Consider the following 21,221-nt stretch of genomic DNA (forward strand, 5'->3'; position numbering starts at 1 on the left):
AGCCCAATGAACACTGCAGCTCCTCCATTCTCTGAGGAAGGTGTTTAATATTCAAACCACGAAGGAGGCAATCAGAAAATTTCTAAAATTGATCATCACAATTCTCCAAGGACCATAATAATCCGTCTCCTGATAATGGGGGATTATCTTCCACATTTTAATGGGTGAGTCTCATTCAGTATATATGAAATATGCATGGTCCCAGGGAAAGGTCTTAAATTGTAAAAAACGGCTTTTTATTATAATTGAAATGGATCACTTCTTGAAGTCATGGGAATAATTTTAGGCCCTCTTGTAAAAAGGTGCACATTTTCAGTGCACTGCACACAGCATTTCTGCGACAGGCACCATTGCTCACGAGAACCAGAAAGCAGCGAGTGCTCATGAACAAAGAAATGTTATTTCTAAAATTGAGTTATTTTAGCACTCTCTTCTTATTCATAACTCTAGGGAAATATTTACTAACGTTATGCGCTGGTTTTGCATGACAATAGTGACGCAAACCAGCTCAAAATGTTTTTTTTGTTATTTACTTTACAGCGCAAAACCTGTTTTGAACTGGAAAGTTGCCTTAAAGTCAAGCATAGGAGTGGCTAGCGCTAGTTTGCGTTACGTAGCACCAAGGGGGCATTCCATGGGTGGCACATGGACGTCCCATGCAACCACCCATGGTTTTTGACGCAAACCCTATCTACCATAAATCTGAGACAGGGTTTTGTGTAAAAAACATAATGCCATTTGAAATCAGGCATTAAAAGGAGAAATGATTTAATCTCTCCTTTTTTACTGACTTTGCATGTGTGCTGCATTGTACAACACACATACAAAGTAGGAAAAGATTTAAAACTGGTCTAAGCATAGGGCCATATTTATCAAAATGTAACGCAGCGCAGCAAGTCACCTTGCTACGCTGAATTAAAGAGAAAGCACCAACACCAACACAGGCACCCTTGCGCCATGGTTCAAGGGTGTTTGTGTTGAAAGCAGGATTGTTTTTGTGTGGGTAGGAGCACCATCCTGCACAAAACAATCCCCTGAGGCATTTCCCTCTTTCAGAGTGTGCTGCACAATGCAGCACACGTAGAAAGAGGAAAATAACGAGGAGAAATTAAGATACTTCTCCTCCTTACGTCTTCCCCTGGGAAGGCATAGCATTTTGGCACATTCCAAGGTCTACCAGTAATGGTAAGTCTGGGAATGCATCAAAATCCATGGGTGTTGAATGGGAACACCTACACACCACCCATGGGACACCTCCCTGGGGCAGAGTAACACAATGCAGCGATTTGCACTGTGTTGCGTTAATCTGGATTTATCAAGCCACTTAGCGCCACGCAGGGGGGCCTTGCATGGTTTTCAAAATTGCATCTTATGGGATGCATCGCTTTTGCGCCATGAAGCGACACAACCCCTTGATAAATATGTCCCTTCGTATTTTATACTGGAAGGTTATCCTTCCAGTACAAAACCTATGTTAGACTCACACACACAGCCTTGCATTATGGCTCAAAGGTGTGTGCATGACGCTCAGCGGCAAAATTCTGCACCAGCACTAGAGAGAAGGGAGGAGAGTGCTCTTTCTCTGTATATATGGGGTTCTCCTTCTCACGCAACGCAGCGCAGCATTTTTGGCTGCTGCACTGCATTGCGTGAGAATTTGTTAAACCTGGCCCTAAAAAGCAAAACAGTGACCCTGCAACGTAAGAATTGTTTTTACCCACCGAAATTACTTTCTTGAATGGCGACTAGATATGAAGACTTTTCAAATATCACATTTGAATTTTTTGTAATATTTACAAGAATGATATTTCGGTTTTGAAATTAGAACCCAAATATATGCCTATGTTTTTATCATGTGGTGCTATATGCGGATTGGACATACCAAAGACATTGCATAAGAGACTCGGATGGAAATATCTGCCACAAATTTACTGCTGGCATAATGTAGCTCACTCCAAGTACTGCATTTGTCTGAAGTGTAGCTACCATCATATCAGTTGTTTTTATTATGACTTCTAAGCTGATGACAGTCAATTAGTTTTCTCTTTACTGACATTCACTCCCTACCTACAAACACACATCTGCCTAAGAGTTTTCCATCATTGTTTACCAGAACTCGCCCACTTCAGCACCTGCCTCCCCCTCATACCCCATGTCAATTTCTCAGATATTCTACAATCCTGACCATCAGCTAGAAACCTCATACCACACTTCAACACTTCTTTTTTTTTTGTTTAAGAATTTTATTGAGTTTTCAAGAAAGACAAACAAAATAAAAAACAAAAAATACAATCATGTACAAAATAAGAACCATATTTGCAAATAGTAAAGAGTCAATTAATATAGCAGTACCATAGATGAGAAAACAGTAAAAAGGAAAACAATTTAGGGCATAGGAGCATGTGTAGAAAGATAAGATGTAAAGGGTAACCAGAGAAGATCAGATTAAATTTTTTGAGACAGGATAGAAGAAGAGACATTGGCAATCCTATGCTCATCGCAAATAAAATTCCACCACATCATTGAAGATATTTTCGAATTATCTTTCCAAGATGACAAAATAACTTTGAATGCCAATGCAATACAAAGATCAAACAATAAAGAAACAGAAGTGGAGTCATCTAGATCAGGTGACGAGGAGCCTAGAAAAACATTGTGAAATGATAATGTATGATTACAATTAAAAATATTCATGCAAGTAGACCATACAGATTCCCAAAAATTCAAAACATTTGAACAGTCATAAATTAAATGTCTCAAAGTGCCGGTATATTTAGAACACGACCAGCATAGTGGAGACGAGGAAGGAGCAAACTTGGATATAGAAACAGGGGTAATAACAGCTCTATTATAAATAAAATATAGAGATTGAGTTATCCGAGCAGCTGCAGAAATTTTAAACAACTTAGACCATAATTTATCCTAAACAGGGATAGAGAGTGAAAGGGACAAGTCCATTTCCCATGCAAGTTCAATAGAGGATTTAGGTCTTTCAATTATATGCAACTGCAATAGTCTATAAACAAAAGCGGCTTTAGGTCTATTCATTGGAAATAAACTGTATAAAGGTGTTGGAGGAGTGAGTGACGGTAGGGTATCAGGGAGATCAAAAGAAGCTAACTGTGATTGTAAAGCAGCTGAAATTAAAAGATATTCATTAAAAGAGGTGTCAGGGAGATGAAAACGTGTTTGCAAGTCAAGGAAGGGGGTAACAGAGTGCTGCAAAATTAATTGATGCACAAAAATAATACCCTTCTCCTTCCAATGTTTATAATAGAATGATTTACCCTTATATTTAAGAAACTTATTATACCAAATAGTAGAGGATAAAAAGCATTGAAATGGAGATAAACCATTGGTAAATATATTATATAGTAAATTTTGGGAATATTTTAAAATAGGGTTAGTGGAAATGAAAGTACAATTAGACATATAAAGTACATTCTGAAAAGAAAAATCTTTTAAAGAGGAGCGTTCCAAGACAATCCATCTAGGTATAGGGATATCAGTAAATTCAAAAGATAAGGCAAAGGATTGTTTAATTAAAAAGGCTGAGTGATAGGCTTTAAAATCAGGAAAACGTACTCCACCCTCAGATTTGGGGCGCTTAAGTTTTGTAAGAGCAATACGTGGGTGCTTCTTATTCCATAAAAATTTTATACAAATGGAATTAATTTGAGAGAAATATGAAATGGGAATTCGCATAGGTAGCATAGATAATGTATAGAGGACATGGGGTACAATCATCATTTTGATAGTATCTAATCTACCCCACCAAGAAAGATAGAGGGGGGTCCAATTAAGAAGCAGGGATTGAATTTTAGTGATTAAGGCATTGAACGTATATCTAATTGTGGTAGGTAAAGAAGCAGAGAACCAAATACCAAGGTATTTAATTTTTGTCGAGCACCAAGTGAAATTAGTATTATTAAACATATATTGATAACATATAGAGTTCAGAGGTAAAACTTCTGTCTTGGAGAGGTTTAACTTATACCCAGAAATACTAGAGTATAGCCGAACCTCATCCAAGAAAGGGGGAAGGGAACTAAGAGGATTAGACATATAAATTAAGATATCATCGGCATAAGCTGATAATTTAATTACTAAGGAGTTAAGAGTGAAGCCAGATATATGACCATTAACACGAATACGCTCAAGGAAGGGTTCAAGGCAAAGAACAAATAATAAAGGGGAAAGAGGACAACCCTGGCGTGTACCTCGAGACAAGGAAAAATAATTAGAAAAATGATTATTTACAAAAATACTGGCCCGCGGACAGGAATATAATAATTTAATATAGGAAATAAAAGTTGGACCAAAACCAAACCATTGGAGTGTTCTAAACATAAATTGCCAATTAATACGGTCAAAAGCCTTTTCGGCATCAAGAGACCGCTGCAAGAGGAGATTGGAATTTTTTCGCATGAGAGATAACATTTGCAAACAATCGAGCATTATCTGCAGCTAATCTACCTTTAACAAATCCAACTTGGTCAGTCTTAACCAATAATGGAACAAGACTTTCAAGTCGGTTTGCAAGGACCTTGGCAAATATTTTACAGTCATAGTTGATTAATGATATAGGGCGATAATTTTTACAGAGGGAATGATCTTTGTCAGGTTTAGGGATAAGGATTATTAGAGCATCCATAAAGGATCCAGAGGCCTTAGCAGCATCAATAAATGAGTTGAAAAGTGTCAAAAGTTGCGGAACAAAAATTGATGCAAAGGTAGAATAGAGTTCAACCGAAAAGCCATCTGGCCCAGGCGCTTTTGATTTTTTTAAAGTTTTGATGGCATTAGTTATCTCTTGAGCAGTAATTTCACCCTCCAACGAGTTAAATTCATTGGGTAAAGATGGAGGAGAGGGAAGACCCGTAAAGAAAATATCTAAATTTTGAGTAGTAGGATTCGTGTCATCAGAGTAAAGAAATTTATAATATTCATGAAAAATATCAGCAATATCTTCATCTGAGGACGTTAAGCGTTTTGTGGATTCATTTAAAATGGGTCCGATATTTTTACTTTCAGATTTGATTTTTAAGTAGTTGGCTAACATCTTACCAGCTTTATTTTGGCCACCATGATATTTAGATTTGATTTTAAGGAGAATATTGCAGGCTTTTATTGTCGCAAGTTTGTTAAGTTCAGATTTGACCTTAATCAACTCATGAAGGACTGAGGTTGATTTAGAAGTAAAATAATTATGCTCCAATAATTTAAGTTGTTGAAGTAAAGCTGAATATTTGTTCCGAGCAATTTTTTTCTTCTTAGAAACGTAAGAAATAGTAAATGCCCGAAAAGAAGCCTTAAAGGCATCCCAATTATTGGAAATAGAGGTGTCTATGGGTTTGTTAAACATGAAAAACTCATTAATGAAGGCAGTGGCTTCTGTAATGAAAATAGTATCTGACAATAAAATATTATTGAGCTTCCAGCGGCTAAACTTAGGGGTGCTTAATGAAAGGTCCAGGGCAGTAAGGACTGGTGCATGATCGGAGATAAAAATTGACCCAATCTCCGATGACTGAATAGATGGGAGTAGGGGTTTACTAATTAGAATATAGTCAATCCTAGACCGTGTTTGGTGGACATTGGAAAAAAAACTAAACTCGAGGGAATCAGGGTTACAAGTCTTCCAAGCATCAAATAATGGACGAGAGGTAATGGCCGAATGGAAAGCTTTATGGGATTTGTCTGGTTGGAACTTGCACTTAGATTGCCTATCAGAAAAGGGGTCAATCCATTGGTTAAAATCACCAGCCATAATAATATTAGGACAGTCAATAGAGGACAATAAAATCTTAATGTTATGCCAAAATTTGGGATCTGGTGTAACCGGACCATAAATATTCCATAATACCAAATCCCTGCCTTGTATAACAACCCTGGCCATTACCCAACGTCCATCAACATCACTTTGCGTAGATAAAATCTGTACAGACAATGACTTATGAAACAATATAGCAACACCCCCTTTTTTACCAGAAGCAGGAGAGCATACAACTTGACCCACCCATTGTCTTTTTAACTTAAGTGACTCTGCTTCAGTACAATGTGTTTCTTGAATGAAAGAAATTTGATAATTTAATTTGGATAAATGAGAAAGTACCTTCTGACGTTTGATGGGGTTTCCAAGACCACGAACATTCCACGTGACAAAATTACACATGATGAAGTGATGGAGGGGCAATACATGTAAGGAGGTGATACACTTCAGGGATACAGCTAAAAAGAAAGAAACGCCATAAATGAGATGAATAGAATGAATAGACTAAACAATAACAAATATTACTAGTGGACACATGCAATGCATAGCACATTATCGAATAGAAAAGGAAACAAATAAAAAGAAAAAACGTAAGTATGGAAAAAGAGAGAAGAAATAGATACAGAAAAAGAAGAAGATAGATCAAGGAAAGATATCCAGATCTAAGAGAAAACAACAAAGACAAATGCATGGGGCGTAACAGCACTGACGAGAGATGAAACGACAGAGAAACAAATAAGAAATAGAAAAATAGAAAACAGCCATACTAAATGAAATAGTTAAAAGAAACAAAAACATTAAGGATGATAAGACGGACCAGTGGCAGAAACTGAAGACAATTTTGAAGAAACAATTTCAATTTAAGCGGGTCATCGAAAGAATGAGTGGAACCATCATGAGTAATTTTACACAGGCAAGGATGGAGAATGCCATAACGAATATTCAACTGTCTCATTTGAGGTCGAAGAGCCAAAAATTCCTTCCTTCTTGCGTTGGTAGCATTGGATAAATCTTGTGATATGAAAATGTTATGACCCGACCATTTGAGGTGACGTTTTGCTTTGGCTGCAGAAAGGACTCTCATTAAATCAGTGAATTCCAAAAACAACATAATGATACCTCTAGGTTTGGAAGCATTAGGTTGAAAACGACCCAGTCTATGAGCACGTTGAATATTTAATGGAGGTTCAGGAGGAAGGCCCAAAAGTTCTGTCAGGAATTTCTTTAGAAAGAGAAGCAGATCTGGACCCTCAAGATTTTCCGGCAGACCATAAAGGCGGAGGTTGTTACGTCTATTACGATTTTCAAGGTCCTCAGTGTGAAGCTTGAGACGTTGAATTTCCTGTTCCAAAATCGGAATTTTAGTAGTAACATCATGAACATCACTGATGCGTTGTTCCATATATAACACTTTAGCTTCCATATTGATCCATCTGTCCTCAATTTGTTGGAGCTTCTCGTTAGTCGTGGTCATGAAAGATTTAAGACCCCTCACCTCATCCAAAATAGTATCAAGAACAGGATTTTGAGAAGATAATATGGGTGAGGGAGGATCATTTTTGGCTCTCTTGGGTTTGGTACCTGATGACGAGGCTCTGACCGAGATTGGAGCTTCATTAGCCATCTTGATAAGATGCGAAGGTCGAGAAGTGATTCTCAATAAAGACTTCGGTCTGCCCATAGGCCTAATGAACACAGATCACTACTCAACGAGGCTCCATAAAAAAAGACATCCAAAAAGAAAACTAAAGAAGAAAGCATGTGCAGTGAAAACAGAAAAAGGCGTCACCCTCCGTCAGCACTCCGACACTAATTGACAAATATCCATGAAAAAACGGCACAATTTAAGTAGACGGTCAAGTGCACAGGAGGCTAGGAAGTGTGACATGAATGTGGTAGGAGGATTAAAGTATGCGCATGCTAAGAATAATTTATTTTTTATTTTTTTATTTAGCACCTCTAAGGTATAGTCACAGTCAAATTAAAGAGTACACGTTGAATCTTGAATTTGAGTTGAGGAAAAGTAAAGTACAAATTCACCAGCTGTTGTAGGGCATATTGTGGCCAGCGAATCCGTTTGCAGAGAAGAATTAGCCATACTACATGAAGATGTAGGTAAAGAAAAGGAAACAAAAACGTTGCCGCGCGTTTATAATGAAAAACGCCGGATTACCTCATAGCTGGAGAAAATATGCAGACAGCCGGTACAAAATGGCCGCCGCTCGCATCTTGCTGAGGAGAAGTTACCGGTACTGCCACTGAGTCCAAAAATATATTATACGCGGTCGGAACGACTTCAATCGTCGCTCCGACCTTTCATCTTCAGGATTCCGGCACCCGTGAGTCTCCGAAGTCCAAGAACAGGCTGCAATGTCAGCAAAGGCTCCGCATCCGAACGGAGCTTACCGATAAGCCGCCATCTTCTTACGGCGCGAGACCACGCCCCCCACACTTCAACACTTTTATGAATAAAGAAACACATTTAATTTATTTTATTTTTGGAGTTTTATATAGCTCTTACAAGACCCAAAGGGGTATCAGTGCGCTTTACAGCATACATGTAAAAGAAACATAAACATTTGAATACAGTGAGTAGCATCAGAGTGCTGGAGGTCCTATAGATCGAGGTCATTGACCAGATGCATGGAGATCACACTTGAGGAGAAAGTCTTTTAGTTGTCTCTTGAAGTTCGTGAAGGAGGGATTGGTTCTGATGTGGGTAGGGAGAGAGTTCCAGATTTTTGGGGCGTTCCCTGAGAAAGAGCGGGAGAGGGCTTTTTGTTTTTGTCTTTTTGGGGGGATTAAGAGTAGCGAGTTGGACCTTATTAGGTTTCTTGATTGTCCAGCTTTAGTGAGTTTAGCTGCGAGGTAGTCCGGTTTGCCTGTTTGTATGTTTTTTTGAGATAGGCAGGCAGTTTTGAAAGCGCAGCGTGCTTCGAAGGGTAGCCATTTTAAGGTCTGTAGTGCAGGGGTGATGTGGTCGTATTTCTTGGTACCTGTGACCATTCTTGCTGCTGCGTTTAGGGTGGTTTTCATGGGGGCTATGTGTGTTTTAGGTGTCCCATTTAGTGTGGCATTTCCATAGTTAAGTCTGGACAGAACTGGAGAATGGGTTGCGATTTTTAGGTCATTGGGGGGTATGAAAGGTTTGATTTTGTCGAGGAGTTTTAGGCTGTAGAGGGCGCTTTTTGCTGTGGAGTTTATGTGGAAGCTCATGTTGAGATTTGAGTCCAGAGAGATCCCTAGTGATTTAGCTGTTTTCGCTGGAGTAAGTTTGCAGTTTAGAGAGTTAAGGTTGTTTATCCATTCTTGGATCTGAGGGGGTTGTTCATTATTGGAGAAGACAAGGATTTCGGTTTTTTCTAGGTTGAGTTTGAGGTGGTTGAGTGTTAGCCAATTTTCTACTTTAGAAAGTGTAGAGTTGAGTCGAAGGATGTCATCGAGGGAAGATACCAAGAGGTACAGCTGGGTGTCATCAGCATAGAGCTGGTAGGCGATGTTTTCTTGTTTTAGAATGGCAGTGAGCGGTTATATGTAAATGTTGACGAGTGTGGGGGAGAGGACTGAGCCTTGAGGGACACCTTGAGTTGAGGGATAGGTGTCGGACATCGAGTTTTTGATCTTTATGATTTGGGAGTGGTTATGAAGAAATGAGTAGAACCATTTTAGGACTTTGCCATCTGCTCCGAAACGCCTTTGCAGGGCGTCTAGGAGTAGAGTGTGGTCAACCGTGTCAAAAGCAGCAGATAGGTCGAGAAGGACAAGTAGGCAGCATTTGTTAGAGTAAAGGGAGTTGTGAATGTCGGCAGTTATGCTCAGTATAGCGGTTTCTGTGCTGCATCCCTTTCTGAACCCGGATTGGTGTGAGTCAAGTAGGTTGTTCGATTCCAGGTGATGGTTCAGTTGGGCGAGAACGCATTTCTCCAGGATTTTAGCTAGGAAAGGGAGGTTGGTGATGGGCCTAAAGTTTTTTAGGTCATTTGGGTCAGCATCAGGTTTTTTTAGAAGGGGATGACTTGGCCTTGTTTGAGGCAGTCGGGCATCAGACCGTTGTTTAGGGAGCTGTTGATGATCTTTGTCCACAGCGGGGTTAGGGTGGGGTTGAGGTTCTTCGCCAGGAAGGCGGGGAGAGGGTCTGCATAGTGGTTGGAGGGTTTGGAGTTGGCAATCACCTTGGAAATGTCCTCTTCTGAGAGAGGTTTGAAGTCCTTCCAACGCTTGGGAGAAGATGGCAGTCTTGGGTGAGCTCTAATTTTGGTGGTTGACAGAAGGGGGGTCTCGGCTTCAGGGAGAATGCCGTGAACTAGGGTTGGGTTAGGTCTCGTTATGGGTGAGGATTTGCTGTGTTCGGATTGAGGGTTTAGGTCTAGGGAGAGCTCGATATTGAAATCATAACATTTCTACCCAACAGATACACAGAAGTAAGTTTTGAATTAGGGAGCATTGAAAACATCTGTCCCTACCTCACAAACCCTGTAAGCAGAGCATCCTCTGGCAATGCAGAAAGAGCTAATCGGGATGTGTCGAATAGCTGAGTGATCAACAGGAATAAATCTGTGTGAACCTGGTACGACACTGAGGATGGGCAAACACACTTAGTCTGTCTACCTCCAGGTAATTCTTCCCACCAGATAAGCTTCCTAGAGTTAGATGAGGTTGATCTATGCCTGAGAGCTAAGCTCTCGAGTTATGCACTCTATACTGTGATACCTGACACTTGCTTGTGTCTTTTTATGAGCACCAAAGTTGCCTGAACCATATTGTAATGTATGTGGTAGATAAACAGGTGAAGGCCTGCATTTTTCCAAGGGCTTTCTTATCTGAAAGAGAATGGATTGTACCCCCAAATGTCTCTCATCTTGTGCAAAAGGTTCTACTTCTGTAGCAAGGTGTGAGCCCTACCTACTCAGGGTCATCACAGCGCCGCAGGAGCAATATAAACTAGACCCCATGCCTTCCTGGACCCCACTGAAATTGTGCAACATTTATCTACATATTTTTAATATCAAGCAAATCTGCTGTCATCATTAAAAACAAAGCAGCCTTTGCAGTGAGACTACTCAGTGTCACTATGTGCCATGTTTTCCCTTCCTCTGATGTAAATGTTTTTAATACTTCAAAAAACTGGTGCTGTTTATCACACATGGCCATATTTGAAGAGGCATCCAGAGGACTCCAAATTAAATTTTGTCCCCAAGCCTCATACTGACCTTTGACAAGCCTCTAGCTAGTGCATGAGTGAACACATAAGTGGGGAAGAGAGAATAAACTAAGGAGCCAATTATGATGCGGCTTTTAAAGGCCGCATCGTAATGGGCCGCACAGTTTACTTTCCGACCGCCTCATTATTATGGAGGCGGTCAGAAGGTAAACCGGTCATTCTGGCTGGCTTCCGACTGGCCATCGGCCAGTTAGAAAACAGACAGTAATCTGAAGGGCGGGCCTTTCCTCCCTTGAGATTACGATGCATGGTTTCTGAGAAGGAAACCATGTTGGAAAGCGTGTTTGAGGGCCCCCAGCAGGGCCCCCTGTGGTGCATGGCCTCTGGTTGGAGGCCCAGGGGGCACCTATGGTGCACCCCTGTTGATCCCTGCACTTTGTGGCAGGCATCTTGCTGTGCCTGCCACGGGGTTCAGGGATGAACTGCTCCTTCCTTTTCTCAATGGGAGCTTGTGTACAGCCGGTTTATGGCCATAACATGAGCTCCCATTGAGGAAAGGGAGCATGTGACCGAACAGTGTCGGTCGCATTGTATTGGGCCGGTTGGGACCGCCGTCTGGGTGTTGGTCGGTCCCAGGACCAAGTCGGTGTCGTGCGGAAGCAATTCTACCAAACATGGAAATCAGCCTCTAAGTCTTTTAATGTGCTTTGAAGAAGTCCATTGAGTACCCCAATGTGTATTACGTCCTGAAACTACAGTTGTTTAACATCTGACATTCAGTCCTGTAGGGCCTTGAAAGGGCCACAATGTGTAGAAGCTTCCTCTTGTTACCTACCAACAAAAAATCTTCTGCCCAATTATGTAGTTAAATGTTTTCTGTGAGCCACACCAACATTATTAACTCTGCTAAGGTGGTCCTTTATATACACAGACTACCCAGCAAACCAGTCCTAATGGTCCATGTTCCTGGAAGTTGCTATGATAAAGTGTAGTTAGCATGCTATGGCAGGAGACAGAATCTGTACTATATTACTCTGTGGTCTGCATATCCTGCAGGGCAGTGCACCTTCAACCCATGCAATGACAAGGGACCCTTGGTGTTTGTGCTGCCTTTGCCCCATGCACTGATGCAACCTGGGAGCACTTTACATTTATGTTGTGAGATTTAAAAAAAAGCTGATCATAAACATGTTCTTGCCAGCTGTGATACATGCTGAACAGCAGGAGACAAAAAACAGGCATGTGTGAAGCGGCATAGAAAGAGAGGAAGGCAATCATTTGGACTAGGGTCCTTTTGTCTTTTTTAGTCTTTCTTCGGTATGCACAATTGTGCTTCTTGTCTCACAATCAAGGAAAGACCAGTGAGGATGTAATTGAAAATGGTATGCACATTTAGGCCTAAATTATCACCATGGGACCCACAAATGATTCCAAGAAGATTACAATTTGCACAGGCTGTGCTCCTGTATATTTTAAGCGTCGAGACCCAAGATGAACTGACATGAATGATCATTCCTCTATTTATCAGGAACTTCGCCTTACAAATGATGAGTTTCTTATGTTGTCACATTTTCGGCCAGACTGCATATGATAATGTGACCAGAGTAGAAAAGCTGTCATCTGTAATACATGCTTATAATGTAAAATCGTAGGTGTTGATATACACAAAATACCATAAATATGAAAAACAATTTGATAAAGAAAATATAATCTGTTAGACCTTTCAGCCTTATGATGGTCTTCCACCAAATGTTTTGCCTTCTTCCCTTCTGTTTTGCTGAATTTGTTCTTGTTGGCCTTAGGACTCTGGGCACTTTATCACTGCTCACCAGTGCTAAAGTGCTTGCTCTCACTCCCTAAAACATTGGAAAATTGGTTTACAACTGATTGGCATATTAAATTTACTTATACATCCCTAGGAAAGTGATATACCATATACCCATGGGAGGTAAATTAAATGCTACTAGTGGGCATGGAGGCCTTATTGTGCCACTGACTTAAATAGCTCTTTAAAACATATCTCAGGGCTGCCAATTTGACTTGGCAAAATGCCCCTTTTGCCAGGCATGAAACTCCCTTTTTAATACATGAAAGTCAACCCTAGGGTATGCCCTAAACAGCCCAGAAGGCAGGGTGCATTGTATTTAAAGAGTTGGACATGCACTTTTAAATTGTACATGTCCTGGTAGTGAAAAATTCATAAATTAGTTTTTTTACCACTGTGAGGCAATCTCTCCTATAGAATAACATTAGATCACCTTATTACATTTAATAAGTGATAATGTTTGTTTGGGAGTAGGTAGAAATATCATGATTGGTGTCTAAGGAATTATAATGTAAAGTATTAAAGTCTGATTTTAAGACACAATTCTGAAAACGCCACTTTTAGAAAGTTTGCATTTTCCTCTCCTAACCATTTGGTACTTGCAACCTGTGTCCTGGGTCACATGACTAGGTGTAGTTGACAGTTGGCCTTTGTTTATTCCTCTCAAACAGCCACAACAATAGGGCGACTGGGTGTTGGCAGGATGGGTCATCCTGGCTGGATGAGGGGGCAAAGCTGGGCACAGCCCCACTTGGACTTCAAAGACCCTGCCTAAGCTCACATACAAAAAAACTTCACACTAGCCTTTTCTGACTTCAGACATCCTGGGACCAGGACAGGGAAGCTGGAAATTCCAGACACTTCTGTGAAGGAAGAACTCCAGAATTTTCTTTTACTTCAAAGTTGTCACCAGATATAAAATTAGAATCTTCAGACCCTCTCTTCAGTTCACTTCTGGACCTGCGGTGGACTCTCAAAGGACTGCCCTGCTACCTGTGGCCTGCTGTGTACTTCAGAGGACTGCCCCACTGTCTGAAGCCTTCCCTGTGCCCTCAGAGCACTGCCCTGCTGCTTGAGACCTGCTTTACTACTTGAACCTAAGGCTTTAGAGTGCCTCCAAGGGCTAATTGGCTGTCCTCCTGATCAGAGCCTCAGGGACAGAAAAGGCTCCAACCATCTTGAACCCACACCTGGACCCAGCCTGAGAGAGTCCTGACTCTCCAAGTCGTGCCCATCCAGTCCTGGACCCTTTGAAGTTGTGCTAAAGGTGTCCAAATCCAAAACTTGGCACTTAAAAAATGTACTGCCAAAAAGTGCTGTGATAACTGAGTGGAGACCAGGATCTACCTGTTCGCCAAGTCAATACCCCCCCCCCCCCCAATGAGCATCGCTAGTGTGCCTGACTTTGTGGTTGCTCCCGCTACCTTCTTCTCTGCAGCAGCCCATTTTATTAAGCGGCGCCTTGCAGAACGGGTTTTTGGCCTCATGGAGCCCTTGTCGGGTACAACCTGTAGCTTCGTCCTGCTGGAGATTTTTTACTTACATAAATAAGTCTGAACAAAGAGATCTTCACTGCGACTTTGTCCATCGGCTCCTTGATGATGCCTCCACGGACACCGTCTGCTGCCTTGCCCTGACCTGAGGTGCTATTTTTCACTTTAAAATGTAAAAATTCATAACTCCAGTTCTACTGATTGGATTCTGGTGTCAAACAATTTATTAGAATTGACTCTATTTTTCTAAATTGGTGCGGGAGTTTTCATGTGTTGTGTTTTCACTTTATTACAGTTTAGTGGCTGCATAAATACTTAGCACATTGCCTCTAAGTTAAGCCTGATGTTTTTGTACCAAGCTACCAGTGGGTTCAGCACAGGTCAATTTGGCACCTTTTTGTGGTTCCCCATTACAAGGAATGTGACTGTTGCTTGAGTAGGGTTTCACTCCCCTCAACCAACAACCCAATTTCTCACACAATCAAATACTCACTTCTTATTAATTTACCTATTTAAATTATTTCCTTCTCATCACCTGGAAGCTTACAGCTTTTGGTAAAGAATGGTTCCTTAATCAATGATTCAACAGTTGTGCAAACATTTTTTGTAGCTTTTAGATCAGAATTTTGGATTGTTATCATATCAGAAAATGTGCATGATACAGGAGTAATGGTTTAGTGTTCTCTCTAAACTTTCAGTAATGTTTTTTGGGTGCTTTGTGTTTGCAGTTTGCATATATGTGAATAAACAAGCCAACACTGGACCATACCTGGACAGGAAAAGAGTGCAGCAACTCCCTGACCACTTTGGACCTGAGAGACCTTCCATGGTCCTGCAGCAGACTGTCCAAGCATGCATTGACTGTGCACACCAGCAGAAATCAGTCTTTTCCCTTGTCAAGCAAGGATATGGAGGGGAAATGGTGTCAGGTAATTATTTTTTTTCTAATGTTGTCAAACTGTTGAACTATACAACATTTACAGATATCAAAAACTAGTCAAAGCAAAATCCATCAACTTATCAAGAAACATTTCTTAAGACATTTTATACATTTACAAATCAATATATTAAAATTTTCTGAATTGAGTTTTTAAAGGTTGTGTGACACATTTGTAAACGTCCACTGATGCAAATTGTACAATGCCAAACTGGGTCTAAACATGTTTAATTTCCTCCCTGTAAATTCACATTACTCAGCATCGTCCACAAGTCCCTTTAAACTAAAGTTAGAACCATATTACATCCTATCTGGAAACCTGTGTTCAGCATCATCACACTTGATGCTACCACCACACCCCTTCCCACCCAGAAATATGGAGGGTGATTCCTTTAAGTGCTCTGTATCAAAGATTGGAACGCATTGACCCCACATCTCAAACACGAACCCAACGACCTCTGATTCAGAACACAACTTTAATTGAACCATTTATTAAAGTTTGTCTAAGGCTGTTCCAAAGGGGACTGCACTAGAGAACATCGGAAAGGAAACCTTCATACCGCCTACACTCTACTCGCATGTCTATAAGCTCTTACTGTAGGCATGCTTAGGTCTCCTATTATTATATGTGCTAGCCGCTCAAAGTTATTGTACATTGTCAATTTAGCACTTTATAAGACAACTAAATAAATACATTTGTTTTAGCATTCAAGCATGATACCGCTCGTTAACTAATCTTGTGTATGTTTAAGTTACTGGTTCAAATAAACTCTGCTTAATCTATCTGAATTTCTACATTTCTGTAAGACAAGCTGTGATTCTAGGGTAATATTAAAGCATCTTTTATATGTGCTGACCAATATAGGAGCTAATTTTGAGGCAGCCTATTCAGTCCTTATATCTAATAAGTTTAATTTTGAATTAATTGTAGGTCTCATCAGTTTTAACTTTATTGGTTCAATAAGGTTCCACTGAGGTGCCAGATGCTGAATTTTACTTGTAAAACCGCTACTCCTAAGTACATAAGAAGAAGTTGAAGTTTCAGCTGGAAAAGAAGAAGTAGAGGTCCCTCTACTATGCATTCTTGCTATGAGTTACCCTCAGAAAAGAGTGGTTCATTTCAGGTTGAACTATAAACCACCAGCCTGCCAATGCAGGTTGCCCGGGATCTTCTTTTGTGTGGTTATTTATGCCCTTATCAGTTGTTGCTTTAGAATTCTATGAGATAGCAAGCAAGGGGACGCTGTCAGTTTGAGATGTGGACTTCTCCTACTTATAATAACTATCATCAACAAGCAGGCAATTTTGCCCTCAGCAACTGCAACTCCCCCCTCTGAGAGCCTAACAATCCAAGGGAGCCTAAATAGGACCCACTGAGTTAATTTTGGGTGGCGTATGAGAACAAAGATAAACGCCCCAAGCCAGTTTGCATCAAGTACTCAGTGAGTGATTCTATAATTTGCTTCTTCTGTGGGAGCACAACTGTAATTTTGGTGTGCCAAGAAAAGAAATACAAATTATTTTATTCATTAATTTCTTTTGATTTGTGATTTCGTTATTTGTTAATTTATCACGCTTTGCTTAAACTGTATTATCAATACAAAACTGGAACAAATAAGTGCTATTATGAGAACATTTTGGAAATTTGCGACACTTGCAGTGTGTGGGGTTCCCCTCACTATCGAACTAGCGCTCTGACAATGATAAGTGATCTTTCCTTAGAAAAGGAAATAGATCAGACGGTGTGGAAGCATGCAATGGTTAAAGCCATTTTAAAGAAACCAAATGCAGACCCCACTTGCTTGGCAAATTATCATCCTATATCCCTGCTTCCAGGACTGAGTAAAGTGCTGAAAAAACACGTTAATACACATCGCTCAGAATTCATTGAAACAAACAATAGACTTCCCCCCACTCAAACCATTTTCCGGCCCAAACATACCACAGAGACAGCCCTATTAGCGCTGGTGGAGGACGCTAAAATGAGACGTGATCAAGCAATTATCCTTCTTGACCATAGCACTACCTTTGACACCGTGAATCATGATGTTCTTCTAGAAATTATTCACAGGGCTGGACAATCAGGAACTGCCCTGGATTGGCTAAGGTCCTTTCTTTCTGATAGATCCTTCCAGGTATATGAGAAGTCCTTTTCCTTAGATACTTTTCCTCTTCACTGTGGTGTCCACAGGGCTCCTCCTTAAGCCTAACCATTGTTTCCAATTTTGGGACCTTACTTGTAGACAGTGGTCAGTTGGATGGATAAATCCTGCCTCAAGCTGAACAGCAATAAAACTGAGTTGACAGTTCTGGGGAACTATCACTCTCTCCAACGGTCCCTGGGCTGGCCGGACTGTTTAGGTTTGCCCACCACTTCCAAAACGTTTGGGAGTTTGGCTGGATAAAACCCTAACAACTGAGACTTATGCCACCAAACTCTTGGCCTGCTGTTTTGGAATTCTCCAAATACTTCGGCAAATACTACCAATGCTTCCCATGACATCCAGAAGACTAGTGGTCCAGCCGCTTATCTTCTCCCGCTTGGTCTACAGCAATTTTCTTTTCCTTGGAACATCCAAGGCTGTAATTAGCAAATTACAAGTCGTGCAGAATGCGACTGCATGTACCTTGTTACAAGTACTGAGACATACGTCAGTGAATAGTGGTCTTAGGGACCTTCATTGGTTACCAGTCCCCTAGAGAATCAAACTCAAGGCTCTTTGTATTGCTTTTAGAGCGCTTAGAGGACAGGAACCTCCATTCTCCTGTCAGCTCATAACCCCTACACCCCAACGAGGGCCCTCTGCTTCTCAAATAAACACAGGACAGTTGTCCCTCGCATCCAAAAAACTAGAAGTGGAGGAAGGTCATTCAGTTTCCTTGCCCCCACTTTCTTGAACTCCCTTCTGATGACTCTGCGGTCTACAAGCAATGAATGCACACTCCGGAAACTTCTCAGAACGTGGCTATTCGACAACTAACCCTTCACAAGGGTCCCTTAAAATAATGTCTACTCGTCCAGTGATGGGATGCTGCAAGGTCGCCATGTGCTCTATAAATTTACATACTATAGTATATTTACAAAAGCAGTGTTTCATTTGTAGCTGTTTTTTGCTCCCTTGATCATATCTAATATGCACTTGAGGAGTGCACCTAAAAAGATGAAAAAGAGTCAGTAATCAACTGATGTTTAAAACGTGAAATAGTTTATATTGATTATTATTCGAAACTGGAGCTGCATATAAAACTATTGGCAACATAAAATAATTGACAGTACATTGACATAATTGGATCATAGGGCAGAAAATGCAGTGGTACTATCATATTTTAAGTTATAGCTGTAAACTCCTTTTATCACAGCAGTACTCCACTCTCTAATCTTACTTACATGATTAGACTTATTCATTGCTGCTGGAAGACAAATACCCAAATACTGAGAGATGTTATCTCTCTCAGAAATAAACTCCCAGTTTTCCACACATAGTTGCACCACAATTTTAGATTTGGTAATATTAGGTTTATAGGTTCATTCTGTCAAAATATTCAGAGGTCATACTAATTTGGTACACTTCAAGTGAGCTAATCCCCATTTCTGCTCTTCCCCTGGATTGAACCTCTGAATTCAGTTAGTAAACCTAGCACTTCTTTTTCAGTGCTCAAGCAGTAATTTAGACCAAGTGTACTACTGCAAATAGCCAAAATCATAACTTTATTCTAAAAAGCAACATTTATTGAATTTTTCTGCATTGTTTTTTACATTAGTCACACAGCAATCACCAATTTACCAACAGATGAATGAACCATGTTTGAAAGAATGTGTTCGGTTGCTTCTCTGTCGTACTTCATAGGATCTTTTAGTACTTAAAAGAATTTAAGTAGAGAGTTTTGCTTCCAAGAGTAAAATGCAATCAGGTGATAGTTTGCAAGTTTTTTCTGTCACATTGTGTTTTTTAAGCAGTGCTTAATTTGTAAAAGAATAAGTGCAGGCCCAAAGTTTTGCTCAGAAGATTGTTGCTGCTAATATCGAAGGTCACTGTTATGTCAGCTTTCTCTTCCTTCTTCTTTCCCTCGTGTGTTTTTCACTTTCTTGCTCTGGATCAAAGTGTTTTGAAAAAAAATGTCGACCCCAAAAATGCGTGCTGGTGGGCCCCACCTGCAACCACAGACTCAAATTAAGCACCTGGTTTAAGAAAATATCTTTTACTTCACAGAGCCATTTTCCACTTAAGGGTACTGCAAATAATTATCACATTTTGTTTTGTAAATGAGGAGTATTTCCATTGGGACCCAAAGCAGATAGCCTAGGTGATGTACTTAGATGTGTAACGTCTCCCTGAGTACACCAGATGCAAAAGGTCAAGTTTTATACCCATTCATTTGGGAAGACTCCCACAAGAAGCACTCAAAACAATACTTAATAGTAGCAGAAGATGCGCTTTCTATTACAGACCAAAACATTTTCTGGTTTCTTCTCATTATTGCACTTTTTAACAAAGATCATTTTTTAAGCACACATTAAATATTCTGTTTTAATGTCATTGTTATAATGCTGCTGTACATGAAAAATGCTGTTTAAGAATGCGCAACAGTAATTCTTCTCAGTACAGTTATTCTATTTTAATTTAATTTCAGAAAAAAACATAATTGTTAACAATAAATCATGATTTTTCAATGATTTGAGCAATAAGTACGACAGTATCTTCCAGACCACAGCCAGATATAATGTGCTCCCTCAGATCCCAGAAGAAAGGAAGATCTTCTGCTCTAGAGGAAGGCCTTCAAACCCTTCTAATAGTTTTCACTTGCCTGTACAGCCTACACACCTTTTTGGTCATTAGTTCTATGTCTGTGTTTGGATGGATTGATCTCTTGATCACACTGGATTTTTCAGCTGATTAATTGACCAAGTGATTATAATGGATTTTCCAGCATTTATTTATTTATTTATTACAATAAAAGAACATTTTGATCAGAAATGTTGAATAAAAGGGCACCGGTTCCGGTACCAAGTCCACTAGACAGAGTGAGTGGTTTACTTAAAGCAACATGGGTGGAATCCATGAGGAAGCAACGTTTGTGCATTAGTTAACAACGTCAACAAATGACATATTGGTTACACCAGGGTAATACCTTGACTAAACTTGCATCTTGATGTACGTCTGTATGAGCATAGAACAAATTTGCTAACTGTACGTAAAACTTATCACCAGTAAAAGCCAGTACAGTGGTTGTAATCGTGATTAGGAATTCTTGCGCACTTGAAAAGGTGCTGCTTTGCTCCATTCGAGAATCTGTTTTCTGACAGATCAGGCTGCCCACGTGGCTTTCACGGTTATAGAGACCACCTTTAGTTCAATTGAGTTTGTCAGTGGTTACTATGAATTTACTGATGCGAACTGTGAAATTCTATAGCCTTATAGCGGGTTATACAGGCCATTAAAGGCCCGCTCCAGCGTTAAAGGCCCGAGTCGAAGGCAAGGGACTTTGACAAGGGACCAGGCCTTCAGTGGTCAGCCTAGCCCAGCTACGGCAGGCTATAATGCTATCAGAACATTCCGCCACTAGAGGGCAGAATGTACTAACAAAAACAAAGGCCTCAGTGAGCCTGAGAGGATTTAAAGCCCATCGGGCTCCATGAAGTCTTTGTTCACAGCAACACCTGTGAGCGACAAATATTGCAATGTTGGAGTATTTGTTTATTTTTTGTATTTATTTATTTGGGTTTTTGTAAAGCTCTACTGACCTCTGTTTGGTGGCCTCCAAGCATTTTGGGGAAGAGAATAGGCAATGGGCCAGATCATACAAGAGTCAGGCGCTAGATATGGAGATCCGCAGATCTCCTGCAATGAGAGCGGCTTCAAGGTACCCCTTGTCCAATGATTCCATACAGGGGCGTAACAAAACTTAAGGGGGCCCCAGCGCTCTGGATCCAGTCAGGAACTCTCAGGCCAGTGGCCCCCCACCTTTAAAAATTGCGGGGTGGCCCTTGGCGCTAGGATGCCAACCTCATCACGGGGGCTGCGGGGGCTAAT

The 21,221-nt window shown here is 40.5% G+C and overlaps 1 protein-coding gene across 2 annotated transcripts in view; it reads left to right on the forward strand.

The window, feature by feature from the left end:
* SCML4 (Scm polycomb group protein like 4) overlaps positions 1-21,221 on the forward strand; it is a 552,972-nt gene that overhangs the window by 363,339 nt on the left and 168,412 nt on the right. For both annotated transcript variants that reach the window (XM_085611210.1, XM_085611211.1), the window contains exon 5: positions 14,981-15,181. In XM_085611210.1, coding sequence (XP_085467336.1) covers positions 14,981-15,181 — 201 coding nt within the window. The remainder of the gene's footprint in view (positions 1-14,980; positions 15,182-21,221) is intronic.

The sequence above is a fragment of the Triturus cristatus genome, chromosome 6, assembly GCF_964204655.1.
Source record: "Triturus cristatus chromosome 6, aTriCri1.1, whole genome shotgun sequence".
Classification (NCBI taxonomy): Eukaryota; Metazoa; Chordata; class Amphibia; order Caudata; family Salamandridae; genus Triturus; species Triturus cristatus.